Source organism: Nanorana parkeri, unplaced genomic scaffold (assembly GCF_000935625.1).
Source record: "Nanorana parkeri isolate BGI_ZX_2015 unplaced genomic scaffold, ASM93562v1 scaffold1130, whole genome shotgun sequence".
NCBI lineage: Eukaryota > Metazoa > Chordata > Amphibia > Anura > Dicroglossidae > Nanorana > Nanorana parkeri.
In genome coordinates this window covers 399,518-415,346 of record NW_017307398.1, presented here as the reverse complement: position 1 = coordinate 415,346, position 15,829 = coordinate 399,518, and the positions used below count along the sequence as shown (strand labels likewise).

At 41.1% G+C, this 15,829-nt stretch overlaps 1 protein-coding gene across 2 annotated transcripts in view; it reads left to right on the top strand.

Moving 5' to 3' along the window:
* The window catches only part of DNAJC3 (DnaJ heat shock protein family (Hsp40) member C3), a 48,679-nt gene that overhangs the window by 16,904 nt on the left and 15,946 nt on the right, over positions 1 to 15,829 (top strand). Inside the window, exons 5-8 of one of the 2 annotated variants that reach the window (XM_018568048.1) lie at positions 11,683 to 11,825; positions 12,678 to 12,687; positions 14,127 to 14,308; positions 15,557 to 15,676. In XM_018568048.1, coding sequence (XP_018423550.1) covers positions 11,683 to 11,825; positions 12,678 to 12,687; positions 14,127 to 14,308; positions 15,557 to 15,676 — 455 coding nt within the window. Of the gene's footprint in view, positions 1 to 11,682; positions 11,836 to 12,677; positions 12,688 to 14,126; positions 14,309 to 15,556; positions 15,677 to 15,829 lie in introns of both variants that reach the window. The other variant, XM_018568047.1, reaches the window with a different exon arrangement.

Sequence of the window (15,829 nt, the reverse complement as noted above, 5' to 3'; positions counted from 1 at the left end):
GTGGAATTGTACTGGCTGCAAAATGCTAATTGAATGTCTCGTAACCTTGTAATTTATATGAGGATAGCTTATTCTAAACTGAAAAGTGCATAGCATTCCATATATTTATGAATATATCTAGCTGTTTATTATTATTCAGGATTTATATAATGGCAACAGTTTGACATTGGGTACAATACAATTCAAGACAAGATGGTTAGTAGAGCCCTGTACATGAGAGCTTACAATCATAAAAGGAAGGGGCAAGTGATACAAAAGGTGGTAGCTGTGGGGGGTGAGTTGTTTGAGAAAGTAATATAATCAACTTTTGAGTCTGCCTCGACAGTAGCTCCCCAATTGGACCGCTCCCCCTCTAAATGTAAACATAGAAAAAAACAGAGAAATAGGGGTTTCTGAGAGGTATAAAACCAATATATGTGTAAAAATGATATCCAAATTTTATTATACAGTAATTACATTATATAAAGGATTAGGACCTGGGATCACTACGCTACACATAACCATTTCACTTATATGAATTCGTTCACCAAGACAATGCCCCACAAATATGGGAACCAGTTTCTCTTAGGACTAGGTGATAGGGGTCCTTTGCATCGTTCTCGATGGCCCCCCCTCCCATGGCCCCGATGCCCCTGGCATGGTCTCGGACGGAGTTGAGTGGGCTGGTTTGAATCAGGCCGCCATCACTTTCTCCTGATCCGGAAATATCTGTCCTCCTCCAGACACTAGTTGTTTGCCCCCCGTGGTCCCCTGAAGAAGCATGGTGCGAAACGTGTCGGGATCCGGATATGTCTGTTCCAGTAAATGAACAATGAAAAACTAATGAAAATCAGTAAATGAACAATGAATAATTAATGACAATTATTATGTTTGCAACTATGGATACTTAATTAAGATATAACTGGTTGAAGTTGGGCATATCCTAGGAACTTTGTGTGTGTTTTAGCCAATTGAGGGTTTTTTATACTTGTATGCATTACAATTGATTCTTTTATATAATGTAATTACTGTATAATAAAATTTGGATATCATTTTTACACATGTATTGGTTTTATACCTCTCAGAAACCCCTATTTCTCTGTTTTTTTCTATGTTGAGAAAGTAATAGTTCAGTTATTAGGTAGAGATGGGATTGTCTGGCTTTAGGTGATCCCTGAAGACTGAGTGGGAGATAGGTAGGTCTATCACTTGTATATGATGGATAGATCTGCAGCTAACGATTATTTTCAAAATCGATTAGTTAGCCGATTATTAAGTTCGATTAATCGGATAAAAAATAAAATACATTTTAAAAAATGGCTCCAGTGATGGGACTTCTAGTTTGTATTGAGATTGCAGTCCATCACAGGAGCAAGCTTGGAGCAGTAGAAGTAAAAAAGAAAAAAAAGTGTGGTGTACAATATAGTGAAATGAAAAGTGTAAAATTATACAGCAATGAATGCAGAATACCACCAGCTATAGAGGAATACAATAAATCCCAGCAATAGTACATTATAGCTGGCGGTATTCTGCATTGCAATGTATAATGTACTATTGCTGGGTGTTGTAGTCCTCTATAGCTGGTGGTATTCGGCATTGCACCACTGTATAATGTATTATTGCTGGGATTTGTTGTACTCCTCTATAGCTGGTGGTATTCCTTGATTTGTAGTCCTCTATACAGTGCAATGCAGAATACCACCGCCTATATAGGAGTACAACAAATCCCAGCAAAACATTATACATGCAGTGTACAATGTATTGCTGGGATTTGTATTCCTATATAGCTGATGGTACATTGCTCTGTATAATATACAGCACAATGTACCATCAGCTATAGAGGAATACATATCCCAGCAATACATTATAGAGCACCATGTGTGGGTGGGAGTGCAGGCTTACCTGAACAGTCTTCCAGCAACTTGTTTCTGAGATCGGGCCTGTCCATCGGCGGCTGTCATCCCCCCCACACCTGCTCCTCCTTACTTCTTCTCCCCGCGTCCCCGTGCCGATCGTGGATTTGGACGGGCGGTGAGCGTGAGGCGCGGAGGAGGTGCGGGAGCGTGGATGCGGGCAGGTCTGGCAGCGGCGAGCGTGAGGTGGGGGAGGAGGTGTGGCAAGCAGCGTGTGTTAAGCCGTGAACAGGGCCAACCAATCAGGAGCCGATTAATCGATTATTGAAAAAGTTGACAACTTTTTCAATAATCGATTATAATCGATTATGTCGATTAGTTGTTGCAGCCCTAATGATGGACATCTGTTTAGTTTATGTTTTATATCCACAGTCATGTCATGATTTTTGCTGTGTGAACTAAAAACTAGTGAAAATGAGAAAAACCTATCCTTACTAATATAAAAATAAAGATATTCGACTTCTGTTCTGCCAGTGGGGGGGGTTCTGCCTCTGGTGCACTTAGTCTCCCCACCTCTTCCGCTGTGTAATGTTTCTATATTGCTCCGTAGCTCAACCCCTCTGCTGTAAACCTGTACCTAAGTTCTCTGTGACCACTTAGCCCTCCCTCCCCTTACTCCTTTCTGGTCTATGAGCATGGAAGGAGGATGAGTTCTCAGTAATAGAGCTACCCGAGGATATGATGGATTGCCTGAATCTGCATGTAAGGGATGTCCAAAAGCAATTCAGCTGAGGGATGGGCAACAAAAACAGAAGTGACCCACTTCTGTTGCGCATCAGTTGCAGAGAAAAGTAATCCTCCTTCTGTGCTGACAGACCAGCAAGGAGCTGTTGGAAGGAGTACAGCAGGGCAGCATGTCTACACAAGAGCAGCTTTGCACCCTTCCTAATCGTAGTGCATTCCTTCACAGCATCCTCACCCCTTACCCCTATCACAGCAAATCCTTCTGCAGCCACCTCACCCCACTCCCCTATCACTGAGCATCCCTCTGTACCTATCCTATTTCAGCATATCCCTCTGCAGCCACTTCACCCTCAAGGCCAAAAGCAGCGCATTTCTCCACACCGGTGCATATTCACTGGGTAATCTAGGGGCATTCGTGCCATGAGAACAGGGGAGGAACTTTTACAAATGAACCCCTTTGTGTTTTTATTACAAATTGCATAGCTTAGATCTTCCAGTTTTATAATAATTCTTATACCCCTGCACATAACTTTATAAGGTCAAGCGCTGCTTTCATCTACTGCCATCCAGGAAAAGGGTGAATTTCTTGTTGAACTCGGCAGTGTTTTACAGGCGATGGCAATGTAAATAACAGATGCGGAATCTGAGCTATTTCCTGATTCTCCAGCAGATGGCGGTAGAACATAATGGCACTGTCCTAAGCTGTTGCTGTGAGTGTCAGTGAGGAGCCATAGCTTGATCCAGCTTTCATTTCCTCTGACCTGTAGTGATAAAAGGTATACTGTTGTCACAGATCCAATTATACAGGCTGTTAGGATTATATTTATGAGAGTCCTGAGAATAGAATTATGAACTTACTATTGTGGATTTCTTTTATTACATCTTATTTTCCCTGAGGAAAATGAAAGCAAGGTGGTTGGGAAATTTTTATCATGAATAAATGAAAATGAAAATCTTTTACTGGAACTGGGTGCTGTGTCGGTGTTCTGTGGGCTTCTGTTTATGCTGCATTCTACTTTACATCTTTCTATTAAATTTGTATGTATAATCCCAGGTAATCAGTGGTGGGGTGAAATGTTATTTCTTTTTCTATGCATTGTCTTTTGAGCATTGTATCAATACCCTGCACATACATCGTTTTCTGTCAGCACTGTTTGATTATTCTGTTTTAAGTTGGGTTTCAGTGCAATAGTTCTGTAGAATCAGTAAAGTGCCAAGGGCATAATGGGCTGTCTGTGACCCGCAGTACATCCACCTCTCAGTTCTAAACAGTTTGTGGCAAAGGCTTGTACAGATTTTGAAGTTCCGCACAGGGCAGTCTCTGAGGTGCCAACAGCTGTCTGAATATCCTTCACAGTTCAATGTCATTCAGCCAAAGCTTATAAATTGGGAAACTCTCTTCCTTTTGTTAAATCATTTTTCGTTCACACAAACACATAACATTTCTTTTTAATAGCATGTTCCTTGTAAAATATAGAATTTGTTGATGAATGGCATTTTTGGATCAGGCCACATGTAAGGTCCTACATACTAAATATTATTGTGGGGTATTGGTGTGAATCCTTTTGTAGGGTCTCCCTAGTGTCTAAAGGCCCTATTCACATCTGCACATTTTTGGTGCAGTGCATTATATGCAGGTTATACATACAAAATACTGTTGTATGCTATGCAATGTGCATTTTGCTAGAAAACAAATGAAAAATGCAACAAACACAACTGTCTCTAATAAATTGTACCTGCAATGCATTTAAAACATGCAGCTGTCAATGGAACTTTATACCTGTACACTTTGAGGCAATTCTGCCTGATTATTAAGTCATTTTTAACATAACTGATTAACTTATTAACTTATTATATACCATGTGAGACAAGGAGTCATCACAGCTGTTTATAGTGAGACAAATGGAGCGCCAATACAGTATCTGACTAATGTGGTGTCTCTTTGGTTAAGTGTGGTTAAGTGAGGGCAGTGGCTTCCATTGGTCATCAAGGAGGAGCCTGAAGCCTTGCCTTGGCAAGTGAGGTAAACAGGATTCTAATTTGAGCAGAACTTTGGATTCCGGGTGTAAAACAATTGGCAGGCAGACTTCCTCAGCCAGCAGTGGCTGGACCTGAGAGAGTGGCCCTTACATCTGAGATTTTTCAGGATCTTTGTCACAGATGGGGGACATCATAGGTGGACCTCTTAGCTCCATAAATAAAGATTTTTATCTTCAGTGTAGACCCTTGGAGGGCGGCTATTTTTGGAATAGGTTGCTATAGGCGGATTGCTTGTTTGCCTGCATCACAGTGTGAGCGAGTTTTGGAATTCAAGCAGTGTTTTTTGTGGATAACAAACCTGAGAAGGTTTATCTCCAGAAGCAGAAATTCTCTGGTGGAAGCAATGAATGCCTTGGTGGCCCCATGGCAGGGCTGTAGCTACCATAGGGCGAGTGAGGCACTGGCCTCAGGCACAGCTGAGAGGGGGCACAGCCAGGGCCGGCCTGGCTGTGTCCCCTCGCACCTGTTGCCATGGTGAGCAAAGGGCGCCATTGGCAACAGGGGTGCCAGGTGGCCAAGGCAGCCGCAGCTCGCCAGGGAGAGGAGGAGCTGCACAGGCTCCAGCTTCTCCTCTGATCCCCGCTGCTCCCCCCCCACCTGTATGAGCAGAGGACTCTGTGTCCTCTTTTTCTTTTTCAAAAGGGAATTGTCAGGGGTCTGTTTTAAATCCCCGATATTTCTCCAAAGCCCCTAACAGTTGTAAAAAAAAATAATAATAAAAAATATATTAAAAACAAAAACAGCCTTAGCCCCACCCCCCACACACACACACATCAAATACTATTAGACATGTGCAAAGACTAACATTTTGTTTCGGACTAAATGAACGGAAACTAAAAATGTTCATTAGTTTCATCAAACAAAACAAATTTCTATGCTATTTTGGATTTGGCCATCAGTGCATTCAGCACATGCGCGCCACCATCCTGGAGGCGGGGAGCATGACATCACATACCACACATGACTGTAAGGGGGGTACAAATTTCTGTTCTTGCCTCAGGCGCAAAAGGAGCTAGCTACGGCTCTGCCCCATGGTATCATTAAAACTGTATTTACACCTTTCCTCCCCTGAAACTCCTTGCTCATCTCTGTCGCAGGATCCACCTAGAGGGCTTTCCATTAATTCTAATAGTGTTGAACTGGCACAGGAGGATGTGCTACTCTGATCTGATCAAACTTCTGGAGAACTCATTGTGGGCTCTCCTATCCCAAGGATTGGTTTACCACCCTGCTTCACAGTAGCTGGCTTTGTTGATATGGCTATTGAATCTCGGCTCTTGAGAGACAGAGGCCTTTCTGGTTTGGGCATCCCCACATTGTTAAAAGCTACAAAACCCAGAGGGGAGGAGAGACCGCTGTCAGCTGTTGTGCCCCCCCCTGCACAAATTATTCAAGCCCTGGTCTAGATCAATGTTTTGGCCCTGAATAGCATTAAATAAAATGTTTTGGCCCTTGCAATCTTGTTTTAGTGACTGCTTTCCTTGTTTAAAACTTTTGTACAGGGTGTCTTCCACCTGTACAACAATCTGTGATTCTGTGGCACATATCCTTTAGTTCTGTCAGTACTTCATCTTTTTGCACTGATTAAGGATAGTCTGCTTTCCACTCTTACTCACAAAGTTGTTTTCCTTGTTGCTATTACTTTTGAGGCATGTGTCTCATCTGGCTGCCTTGTCCTATACAGAACCCTTTTTTGATCCTTCAGAAGATTAAGGTGGTACTGCCATCTAGAGCCTTCTTCCTTCCTAAGTTTCAACTTTTCACCATAATCAAGCTCTAGTTCATCCTAAGGAAATTTCTCTTCACTTACGGGATGTGGTTCGTGCTGTATGGGTTTACCACTCAGCCACAGCTTTCATTAAAAAATCTGACTGTCTTTTTCATTCCTGGTGGTCTCTGCAAAAGAGACCCAACATCTCATTTCACCATTTTTTTGGTGTCTTAGACAAGTCATTATTCATGCTTCTCTTAAAAATCAGGTACCCCATTTTTCCTGTTAAAGTGCACTTCTTCATTAGATCAGTGAGTGCTTCTTGGGCTTTTAGGCATCAAGCATCTGTTTTGCAGATTTGTGAGGCTGCCAACTGGTGCTCTATTTATAGGTTTTACCAGTTGGATGTTAAGGCCTCATCTGATGCCAGGTTTGGGATGAAGGTCCTTCAGGCAGCTCTTTAAGATTCAGACTGTCGGTATTCTGCTGTTTTTTTTGTTAGGTGGGTCACTTCTGTTTTTGTTGCCCATTCCTCAGTTGAATTGCTTTTGGACATCCCTTACCTTACATCTCTGCATTATTGATCTATTAAGAAATCTGGATTTTTGTTCTTACTTTTCAGTGGAGTTTGAGGAACACAGGTCCCACCCCTCTGTACTGCTGTCCTACAAAACTGAGACTTGCTTGGAGTGTGAGGGGTTATACCTAGCTGGCCAACATTTTTTTTTCTTCCTGTTTGCTGGTGTTCTTCATTAGGCAGCTGCATGTAACCCATACATCTCTACATTATTATTCCTGTGTCCCTTGGTGAACTCCAACGTACAAATTATATGGTAAGTACACAAGTCCCGTTTTTAGGTGCCAAGTGGTACTGTACTGTATTTTATGTTTGCTGATAGGTAGGCATACTGGTGACATATAAAATGCAGTTTAGCACCTGCTAATTTGCAATTTGTAACTGTTGTCCTCACGTCTATACTGCCTTTTTGTAGTACTACTACAAATGCATAGCTTGAAAAGATCTCTGTATGGGGTATTGTTTATACAGACACGGGCCTCACTTAAATTCTTTTCCTAAAAGAGATCACATACTTTGTGTAAGTCATTATCCCTCCTCTGAGAGCATCTTGCATGTATTTTTCATACATTTTCGAATAATTGGTCAGGAAACTGACAAAAATTGTATTTCATCTTGCATTTCATGTATATTTTAGTGCTGGCATGCAGGGTGGCCTAGCTAAATTCTTGTAACTAGTATTGTCTGTTAATGAAGCCCCTGCCCCTAAAATATGATGTACTTGCTAAAGTAAGCATAACCACTGCTTTATTAATAATTCATGTTTATTCTGTGGCATCACTGAATAATAGGAGCCTGCTGAACTCACATGGCTAACAAACATAACTTTTACACTTGTATTCAAAACAAATGCTTATGATTTTGATGTATATTGCAAAGGGGCATTTAATATGTCTGGATGGTCTACGAACACAGAGCTGTCCAGCCTTTCAGTGCACCGCTGTGCACATATTCCTGCTAAGAAGGTTACATTTTAGTATGAGGTCTATTACCTCTGGTTATAGTGTCTCACTGTATAGGTTGTGCATAACGGGCCTTTAGATATTGGGAAAGCAGTGATTTTTGACACTGGCATCTAGTCACTGGTTTGTTTGGGTACAGCATTCTGATTCCAGCACATTTACCAAATGTTGGGGCTAAAGGCAAAAGGGTAGTGTTAGGGTTTTAGTGGGATAAGTGTTGGGCTACATTTTAGGGTTGAAGTTGAACTAAGCTCCAATGTGTGGGAATAAGCAACCGCCATGATGTACAACTTTTGCAAGGCCTACTTGCACGTTATAACGAACTTGTGTGTCTGGCTCCAGTGGTAACGTGTCCTAGCTGCAGTCAAAGCTTCGTTCGATGCCGACACCATCTGCCATGCCACTTCTTGTGGGTCCTGTGACGTTTCACTTTGGATGTGGGAGGGCTACTGACAATTTAACTCCTGCGCATGAGTTGCATCTTCCCTGGCACCAAGCTCTATTCTCAACATACTGAGAATGAGCCAGAAGCTACACCTGCAGTGTACATGGGAAGTAAAAATTGCTAGCATGTTTTTGGCAAGAGAGACTTGGCATGACTCTGAGCATTTAAATTGCTTTCAGTTTTTTACAGGGGGATTTTAGTTCTGCTTGAAGAGTTCACCCTTAGGGTAAGATTAACCATTGGCGCAAGCTTATTGGTAATGGTTAAGTTTAAGAGTTAAGTTACCAGTGAGGCTGAGGGTTAATTCGTGGTATAGTATACCCTCTGGTAGTGGTGCCAATTTAGCGGCTCTTCTGTTTCCTGTGCACGAGCTTGGTAAAATGTGTTTTATTGGAGGTTGTCTTCTGTTTGGACCCTCAGATGTCTGCATTGACAACTTAAAGAGAAATAAACAAAAAAACGCAGTGCATTTTACACTTCATCACTCCTGACATTTAGTAGTTAATTTCTCTCCTGTCTCCTGTCATCTCTCTCCCATTTTATCACACAAACTGGAACACTGACCAACTGCACACAGATTTAGAACTTGTCTAAAACCCCAGTTGTGGTGCTATGGAGATTCATGTAATACATTCACTGTGGAGAATGCACACATACTGCTAAAGCAGTAAAGGTGATGCCATTCTGGTGGCATATGAATTGTCTTTAGTGACATTTCAAAAGTGGCAGCAAAAAGACATGACGTGTACTTGGCACCATTTGGTGTGTGTAGATAGATAGATAGATAGATAGATAGATAGATAGATAGATATATCTAATTAGGCCTGCGGAAATTAACGATTAATTCCTCAATTTTAATCGTTAATTTCTTTGATCGATTAAAACATTTTTTTATCGGTACTCACCTCTCTGCCGGCTTCCTGGTCTTCCGTCGGGGATCCGGTGACATCACGGACATCAACATCACCGGACTCCTCCCCCCCTTCCCCAAGTGGCTCTGTCGGCTAACGAAGGGAAGGGGGGAGGAGTCCGGTAACGTCCTTCTATAGTGCAGTGTACACCAGCCAGTTGCATGCTGTGCTGGTTCTCCTGCTGTCACGGATCTCTCCACCATTGAAGACGCCTCTCTGTCTACAGCTCAACCCCTCTTGCATCGTGGGTTTCCATCTCACTCTGCTGACATCCAGAAACCGCAAGCAGCCTGGGTCGTCTGACCCTACCTTCAGTCCTGTTACAAACGTTATCCTGATCGTTATAACTAGAGGTGGCGATTGCTTAGGGAACAACACCACCTAGTGGGGACTCCTAATAGAGCCTGCTGCTTATTTCCTATGAGTTATACTGTGGATAACCATTGATTATTGCCTATACCCTATACTGTGGATTACTGAACTGTGTAATTACTACTAATTTATAACTCCAATACTGATATTACTCACGATCCGTGTGGTGACTTCTGAACTGTAAAGGTTACTACCTAGTGCTACCGCTACAAACAGTGCATATCCCGCTTATATAGGCCTCACTACTTGCAACTGTGTAATATGTATAAGGTTCTAACCTCTACTAACCTGTAACTACTCCATCCCTACTGCTGCAGGAAATTACCATACACCCCCACCAGCTCTCGGGTTGAACCCCAGCTATTTACTGTACCATTAACGTTGATGATGTAATGGGTCCTCTTTCCTCCGCGGCACCATTGGAGAGGATTAATTGAGGCCACATACTGACTAGCCGTCAAGAACACCTTTCCGCAGCTGTGATCCTAGCGATCACACTAATCCAGCACATTATTCTGAGTTGCCCCACTCAAGCGGCGGCCATATTGAGTGGGGCACGTGAGATTAATAACGTGCTGGATTAGTGTGATCCTAGTTCATTTTATTACTTCATTGCTGTGCTGTATGTGTATAGGCCAATGTAGTTGGATCTGTATGTGCGTTATAATCCAAATTAATCGATTAAAAACATTTTGATTAATCGAACACGAAAATTTGAATCATTACCAGCCCTAAAATCTATCATAATTATTTTTTTTTTCTACTTCACACACTTCTTAATTTTTTAGCAGGTTTTCTAATTTTAGAGGAAATCTTTAACATTTACATTTTGAATTTATCTTGGAGCACAGGTGTCACCTCGGCAAACCCAATAACCTTCTTTCAGTCATGAGATGTGTCACTACCTTTTTCAGTGCTGCCTTTTTTGTCAGGTTTTTACCCAGCTCAAATGCATTACACATTGGATGTGTCATATAGGAAACAGATGAATTTCTCATTATTTTCATGACTTAAAACAGGGATGTGATCCTGCTGATCCTGCTGATTTCCACTGCTGCTCTTGTTCCTCTAGCATGCGGGTTGCCTGCTTTCTGCCAGCAGAATACTTGTCACACTGTTAACATAGTTGTATGTTCCTACTTGTTTAACAGTTTTATATTTAACCTGCATTATTGTTTAAAGAAACTGTTGTGTATCATTTGGCATTCCCACATAGTATGGATGTTGTGGTTTTTGTACATTTTTATGCCAACTGTAGGTACAATTTGCATACATCTCCAGTGTCTCAAGCCATTAACAAACGCAAAGCTTTATTTTTGCAATGAACTCTGAAATGTTAAAGAGAAATTAATATGCTCTATGAATTTAAGATATGGTGTCAAAACTAGAGAATATAAAATGTTGTGCCTAGCAATCAATCGGATTTGGTCTATATTTGTTGGCCTATATTTAACCCAGGATTGGTTGAAATGGGCAATGACCCACAGAGATAGAGATGAAGGTTGCAGCTGGGCCCCTGCTCATGGGAGGGCTATGCAGTCTACCTAGTCGTATATCTAAATGGACTTTTCATGGTCATCACCATATGGTAGTGTTTGGCTAAACTGGGCAAATCACATGTGCAGCTTCCCTGTAGTCTCCAGCTCAGCTAACATAAGGATGGCATGGTATTTGCAGGGCTAGGTATAGGAGATGGAAATGTTAAGTATAGAACAGCGAATGCATAATTGATTCTCAGGGACCATGACTTTTTTTTTCTTCTAACTCTAGGTATGTCAGTCTATGAAAATGGGAAAACCTCCTAGTTTTTAGATCTTTTCTGTGTTTTAGTGGTATGGCCAAACACCAAGGTATAGCAAGCAATAGTCCCCCATAGGCAACAGTTTTCTTTTGAAAAAAACCCCCACAAATTCCATGTAAAATACAAAGTACGAGAAATGAAAAAAAATTTTGACTGGTTTATAAAGAGTAAAAGTGCCATATCATTTTTTTTATTTTGTTTTGTAACTGGGTTGATACAAGTTGACTCAGGTGTTTGTTCATTTTATTTGGTTTTCTTTAGTTTTCTTAATTTTTTTTTTTATAAAGCTCAAATCTAACCCAAGTAATCAAGAAGAGAAGGAGGCCACATCTCAGCTGTCAAAGTCTGATGAAATTCAGCGCATGCGTTCGCAAGGTCTAGCTGCATACAACCAAAAGGATTATACTACCGCGGAAAGCTTGTTTAACATTGTTCTGGAGGTAAGAGAAATGAAAGGTACAACATCAAAATGTAAAAAAATGACAGTATTTAAATTTCTTGTACATTTACTGTGCACATTTTAAAATCCACAATGTATTTAAAAGAAGTAGCAAATGAGAAACATGGAGCAGCTCTACCCTCTTGTCTCCAATCCTTCTGCTTGAACCTCTGTGACTGGTAAAGTTTCTGCCGGAGCCTTCCCTGAGCAATAGGTAAAAAACCAGCACTCGCAAGGGGATGCGTCCATCCAATACTTTATTTGCAAAAAGGCGTAACACGACTAAGGCCCAGTTTTGGGGGCTGAAACATGTAAGCGTGTTGCTGCTTTTATGCCTTTTTGCAAATAAAGTAGTGAATGGACGGATCCCCTTGCGAGTGCCATTTTTTTTAAACCTATTTAGAATATGTATGATATGATTTACAGATTTGAATTCCTAAACTGTGCAAGATGTTTGGTCTATACCTGTTGAAATCAAGGGGAAGTCTCAGTGTCAATAGTACACACTTATTTACTCATAATAAAATTTGTTCAGATTTCCGATTTCTGGAAATGAGCTAGGTTCAAGTTTTTGACTTGTTATGATGTTTTAGATCTAAAACGTGTGTGCGCTTGAGTGGCAATTTTGCTGCCACACAAACTATGGAAGGCTACCACTGTCTGATGTTACCTGTCGAGAATTGGAGCCAATCCTGATTGTCTAATCACTGGATTGATGCAGATTTAGACAGTTGCTTGGCAGGTTCTACTGTCAATCGCTAACTTATTTTTGCTGCAGGGCCGACTTGACCACAGACCTCTAGCATGGGCAAAGTTGCACCCCGCTTCTATTTAAATTTTAAGCATTTTAGAGGTGCCAGAGGCGGTCCATGTACACCTAAAAGTATGACTAAAGTTATGTCATAGATCATTGGTTCTCAACCTCGGTCATTAAGTCGTGACGCAACTTGCACTGTAACTGTAGCTGGCAATTGAACTGTGGGCGGGAGGTGCGTTTCGAGTGCCATTCAAATGAATGACGACGCAATACACCTCCAACACCAGAACACGTGGAACAGTGCATTAATCGCATGGTACTGTGCGATTAACGCACTGCACTAGTGTGAAAGGGTCCTCAAAAACAGACACACACACGACGACAGACTCCATCTCACACATTCAGACATTATCACATGCACATGCACACTCCAAAAAGAAAATGTTAAAGATCCACCCAGTCTCCCTACCTTACGAGAGCCAGGGGTCAGCCTGGGGTTCAGTGTGGGCTTCTGTGCTGTGACAGAGCTCCATTTATATGTGCATTGCTTGTACAGCTCCCAGGCACATCTACAGGCACACGAGGGAGCTGTATGCAATGCACATATAGATGGAGCTCCCTCACAGCCATACACCCAGTCCACCCCACCCCCCAAATCTCACAATCGGCGCCGGTCAGCTTATGAATGGCTCCTCGGTGCGAGAACTGACAATGCTGGATGGCATGCGGTTTGTCGCTACCCACCAGTTGCGATCCACGGTCGTAGATCATTATTTTACTGGAAATCAATACTCTATCTATTATAATACAGTGGTATGTTTTAGGCAAAGAATGATGTTTTTGTTTGAATTAATGTTCGTATGAGATAACCCTTTACATCCAGAAATGTTTATTTTATTTTTTGTTAATTAAAACCCAGTTTAAAAAATCTAAATAGAGTACACTAGCGATATCACTTGTTTTTTTAAATATAAGTGAAGAGATTGCTACAAAATCTGGAGCAGATTTGCTCTGCAACCAATCAACTTCTCTCTTTCATTTTCAAATCTTACCTGAACAAACTGAAGAGAGATGCTGATTGCTTACTATGAGCAACTGCTCCAGATTCTCTCGTGTGTGTGTGTGTGTGTGTTTAACAATGACCGTTTTTTCTCTGTGCTCTAATTATCAGAAATATCCAAGGAATTTCACTATAATACAAGCCTGCATGTTGAGCCTGATTATAAAACATCAGATGGCATGCGTCACCACAGAAAATGCAGGGAACATTTAGTTAATAGACTTAAGTGTTTTATAAACTGAAAGGCAGAAATACTTTGCAAGTGTTACTTTTGTTTATGCCTGAATGTGCACTGCAGGTCTTATTCAGATAGTGTTTCTTATTGATTCTCAGAAATTACAGTAACTGCTTGCGGGTTAAGAAGGGGCAGCATTTGTTTTCTAATATCACACTGAGCCATCTTGCAGTTCCACGTTAAGACATTTGTGAGTGCTTTGCACAGGTGAATAAAGAGACTTTGTATTCTTTTCTGTAGACATGTGTGTGGGATGCAGAGATTCGAGAACTGCGAGCTGAATGCTACATCAATCAAGGAGAGCCTGGAAAAGCCATCACTGACCTGAAAGCTGCCTCTAAACTAAAGAGTGATAATACTGGAGCCTTTTACAAAGTCAGCCTCATATACTATGAGCTGGGGGACCATGAAATGTCACTCAGGTAGGGTATAGAAAACAATACTTTTCTTTACAACAAATGAAACTATAACGTTTTGCAATATGATGCAAAGCAACACATTGCATTTAAAGCAGTGGTAGGAAGGTGGAGGTGTTGGCCAGAGCAACCGATGAGATTTCAGGAGTTATTTTAACAGGAACTTCAAGCCCAACGGCAGCCATATAGGTTTTTCTTGTTTTTAAACCTTGGATCACGTGAGAAACAAATTCCTGTTTATTTCATCAGCACGTGATTGAGTATTCAAAGTGAACACATCTACAATGTGATATTTCTAACTCCTTTAATAAATTAACCTCACGGGCAGCAATTAAATTGTGACAGAGGGTCTAAGATTTCCCTTCTCTGTAGATGGGTTTAACATACTTCAGGTTGTTGCTAAGTGTGACAGTTAAATTTTATCAAGCTTTAAATCGATAAACATTCTCATGAGAACGTTTTCACTCTAAGATGACCATTCATAAGGAAAATAGGCCTCTATTTGGCTGCTGGAAGCCAATCTACAACTAATTTCACAATAGATGTGACCATTCAACAAGCAATTACAGGATCTGATATGGCCCTTTCCAGCTATAACTTTCATCCTGGCAGTTCAGTATGCACATGGGTTTTTATCGGTCTAACATGCCATGACAAACCATGCATGGGCCAGTTATTGATAACTTGATCTACGAAAACCTTTTGCGACTAATCACACCGTGTTTTGGCACTCGAATAGCATTTAAATAGGAACATGTCCCCAGCTTAAAAAGCAGGTTCAAAAGCAATCTTTTTTTTTTTTTATCGGAGAAGTTCCTAGATAGGAAGTTTACCTCTCTAAGAAGCTTAAGCTGGGTCCTAATGTATGTACCTGGTGTAAATACCTGAATTAATATGGTATTGCTGTCCTGTAATCCCCAGTACATCATCACTCAGACTAGGATTTGCAGGGACAATACTAAGAGCCAGTTTGGTAACATGCTGGAAGGAGGAAGGAGCAGGAAGTGTATTGATCAGTATGCTGCCGCTCCTTCATTGTCCACTCCGCATGATGGGGTGTGTTTTTGACTAGGTTGTAGTGCTAGTGCAGTGAAGGTTCTGGCTATGCTGTCTGGAGGTAATATTGGGGATCATTTGGTAACTAAAACAGTTCACTTATTTATATTTGTATAAGTGTATGTTTAACCAAGTTCTTTAAGTTTAGCCTATTGCATTTGATACATTTCTTATTTCTCTTATATGTACCTGGAATAGTGAAATTCGAGAGTGCTTGAAGCTTGATCCAGATCACAAAGATTGCTTTGCACATTACAAACAAGTGAAGAAGCTAAACAAACAGATTAAAGCAGCTGAAGAGTTCGTACAAGAAGGAAGGTAAGACCTGTTGGCATCGCTGATGGTAAATCAAGAAACAAAGACTAAATCCATGTAATATTTGTTCCTGCATACAGTATGCATCCATATGTCTTTACTTTATCTTTATGAAAGCTAATAACTACAAACAAAATAAAAATGCTACTTGTCCAA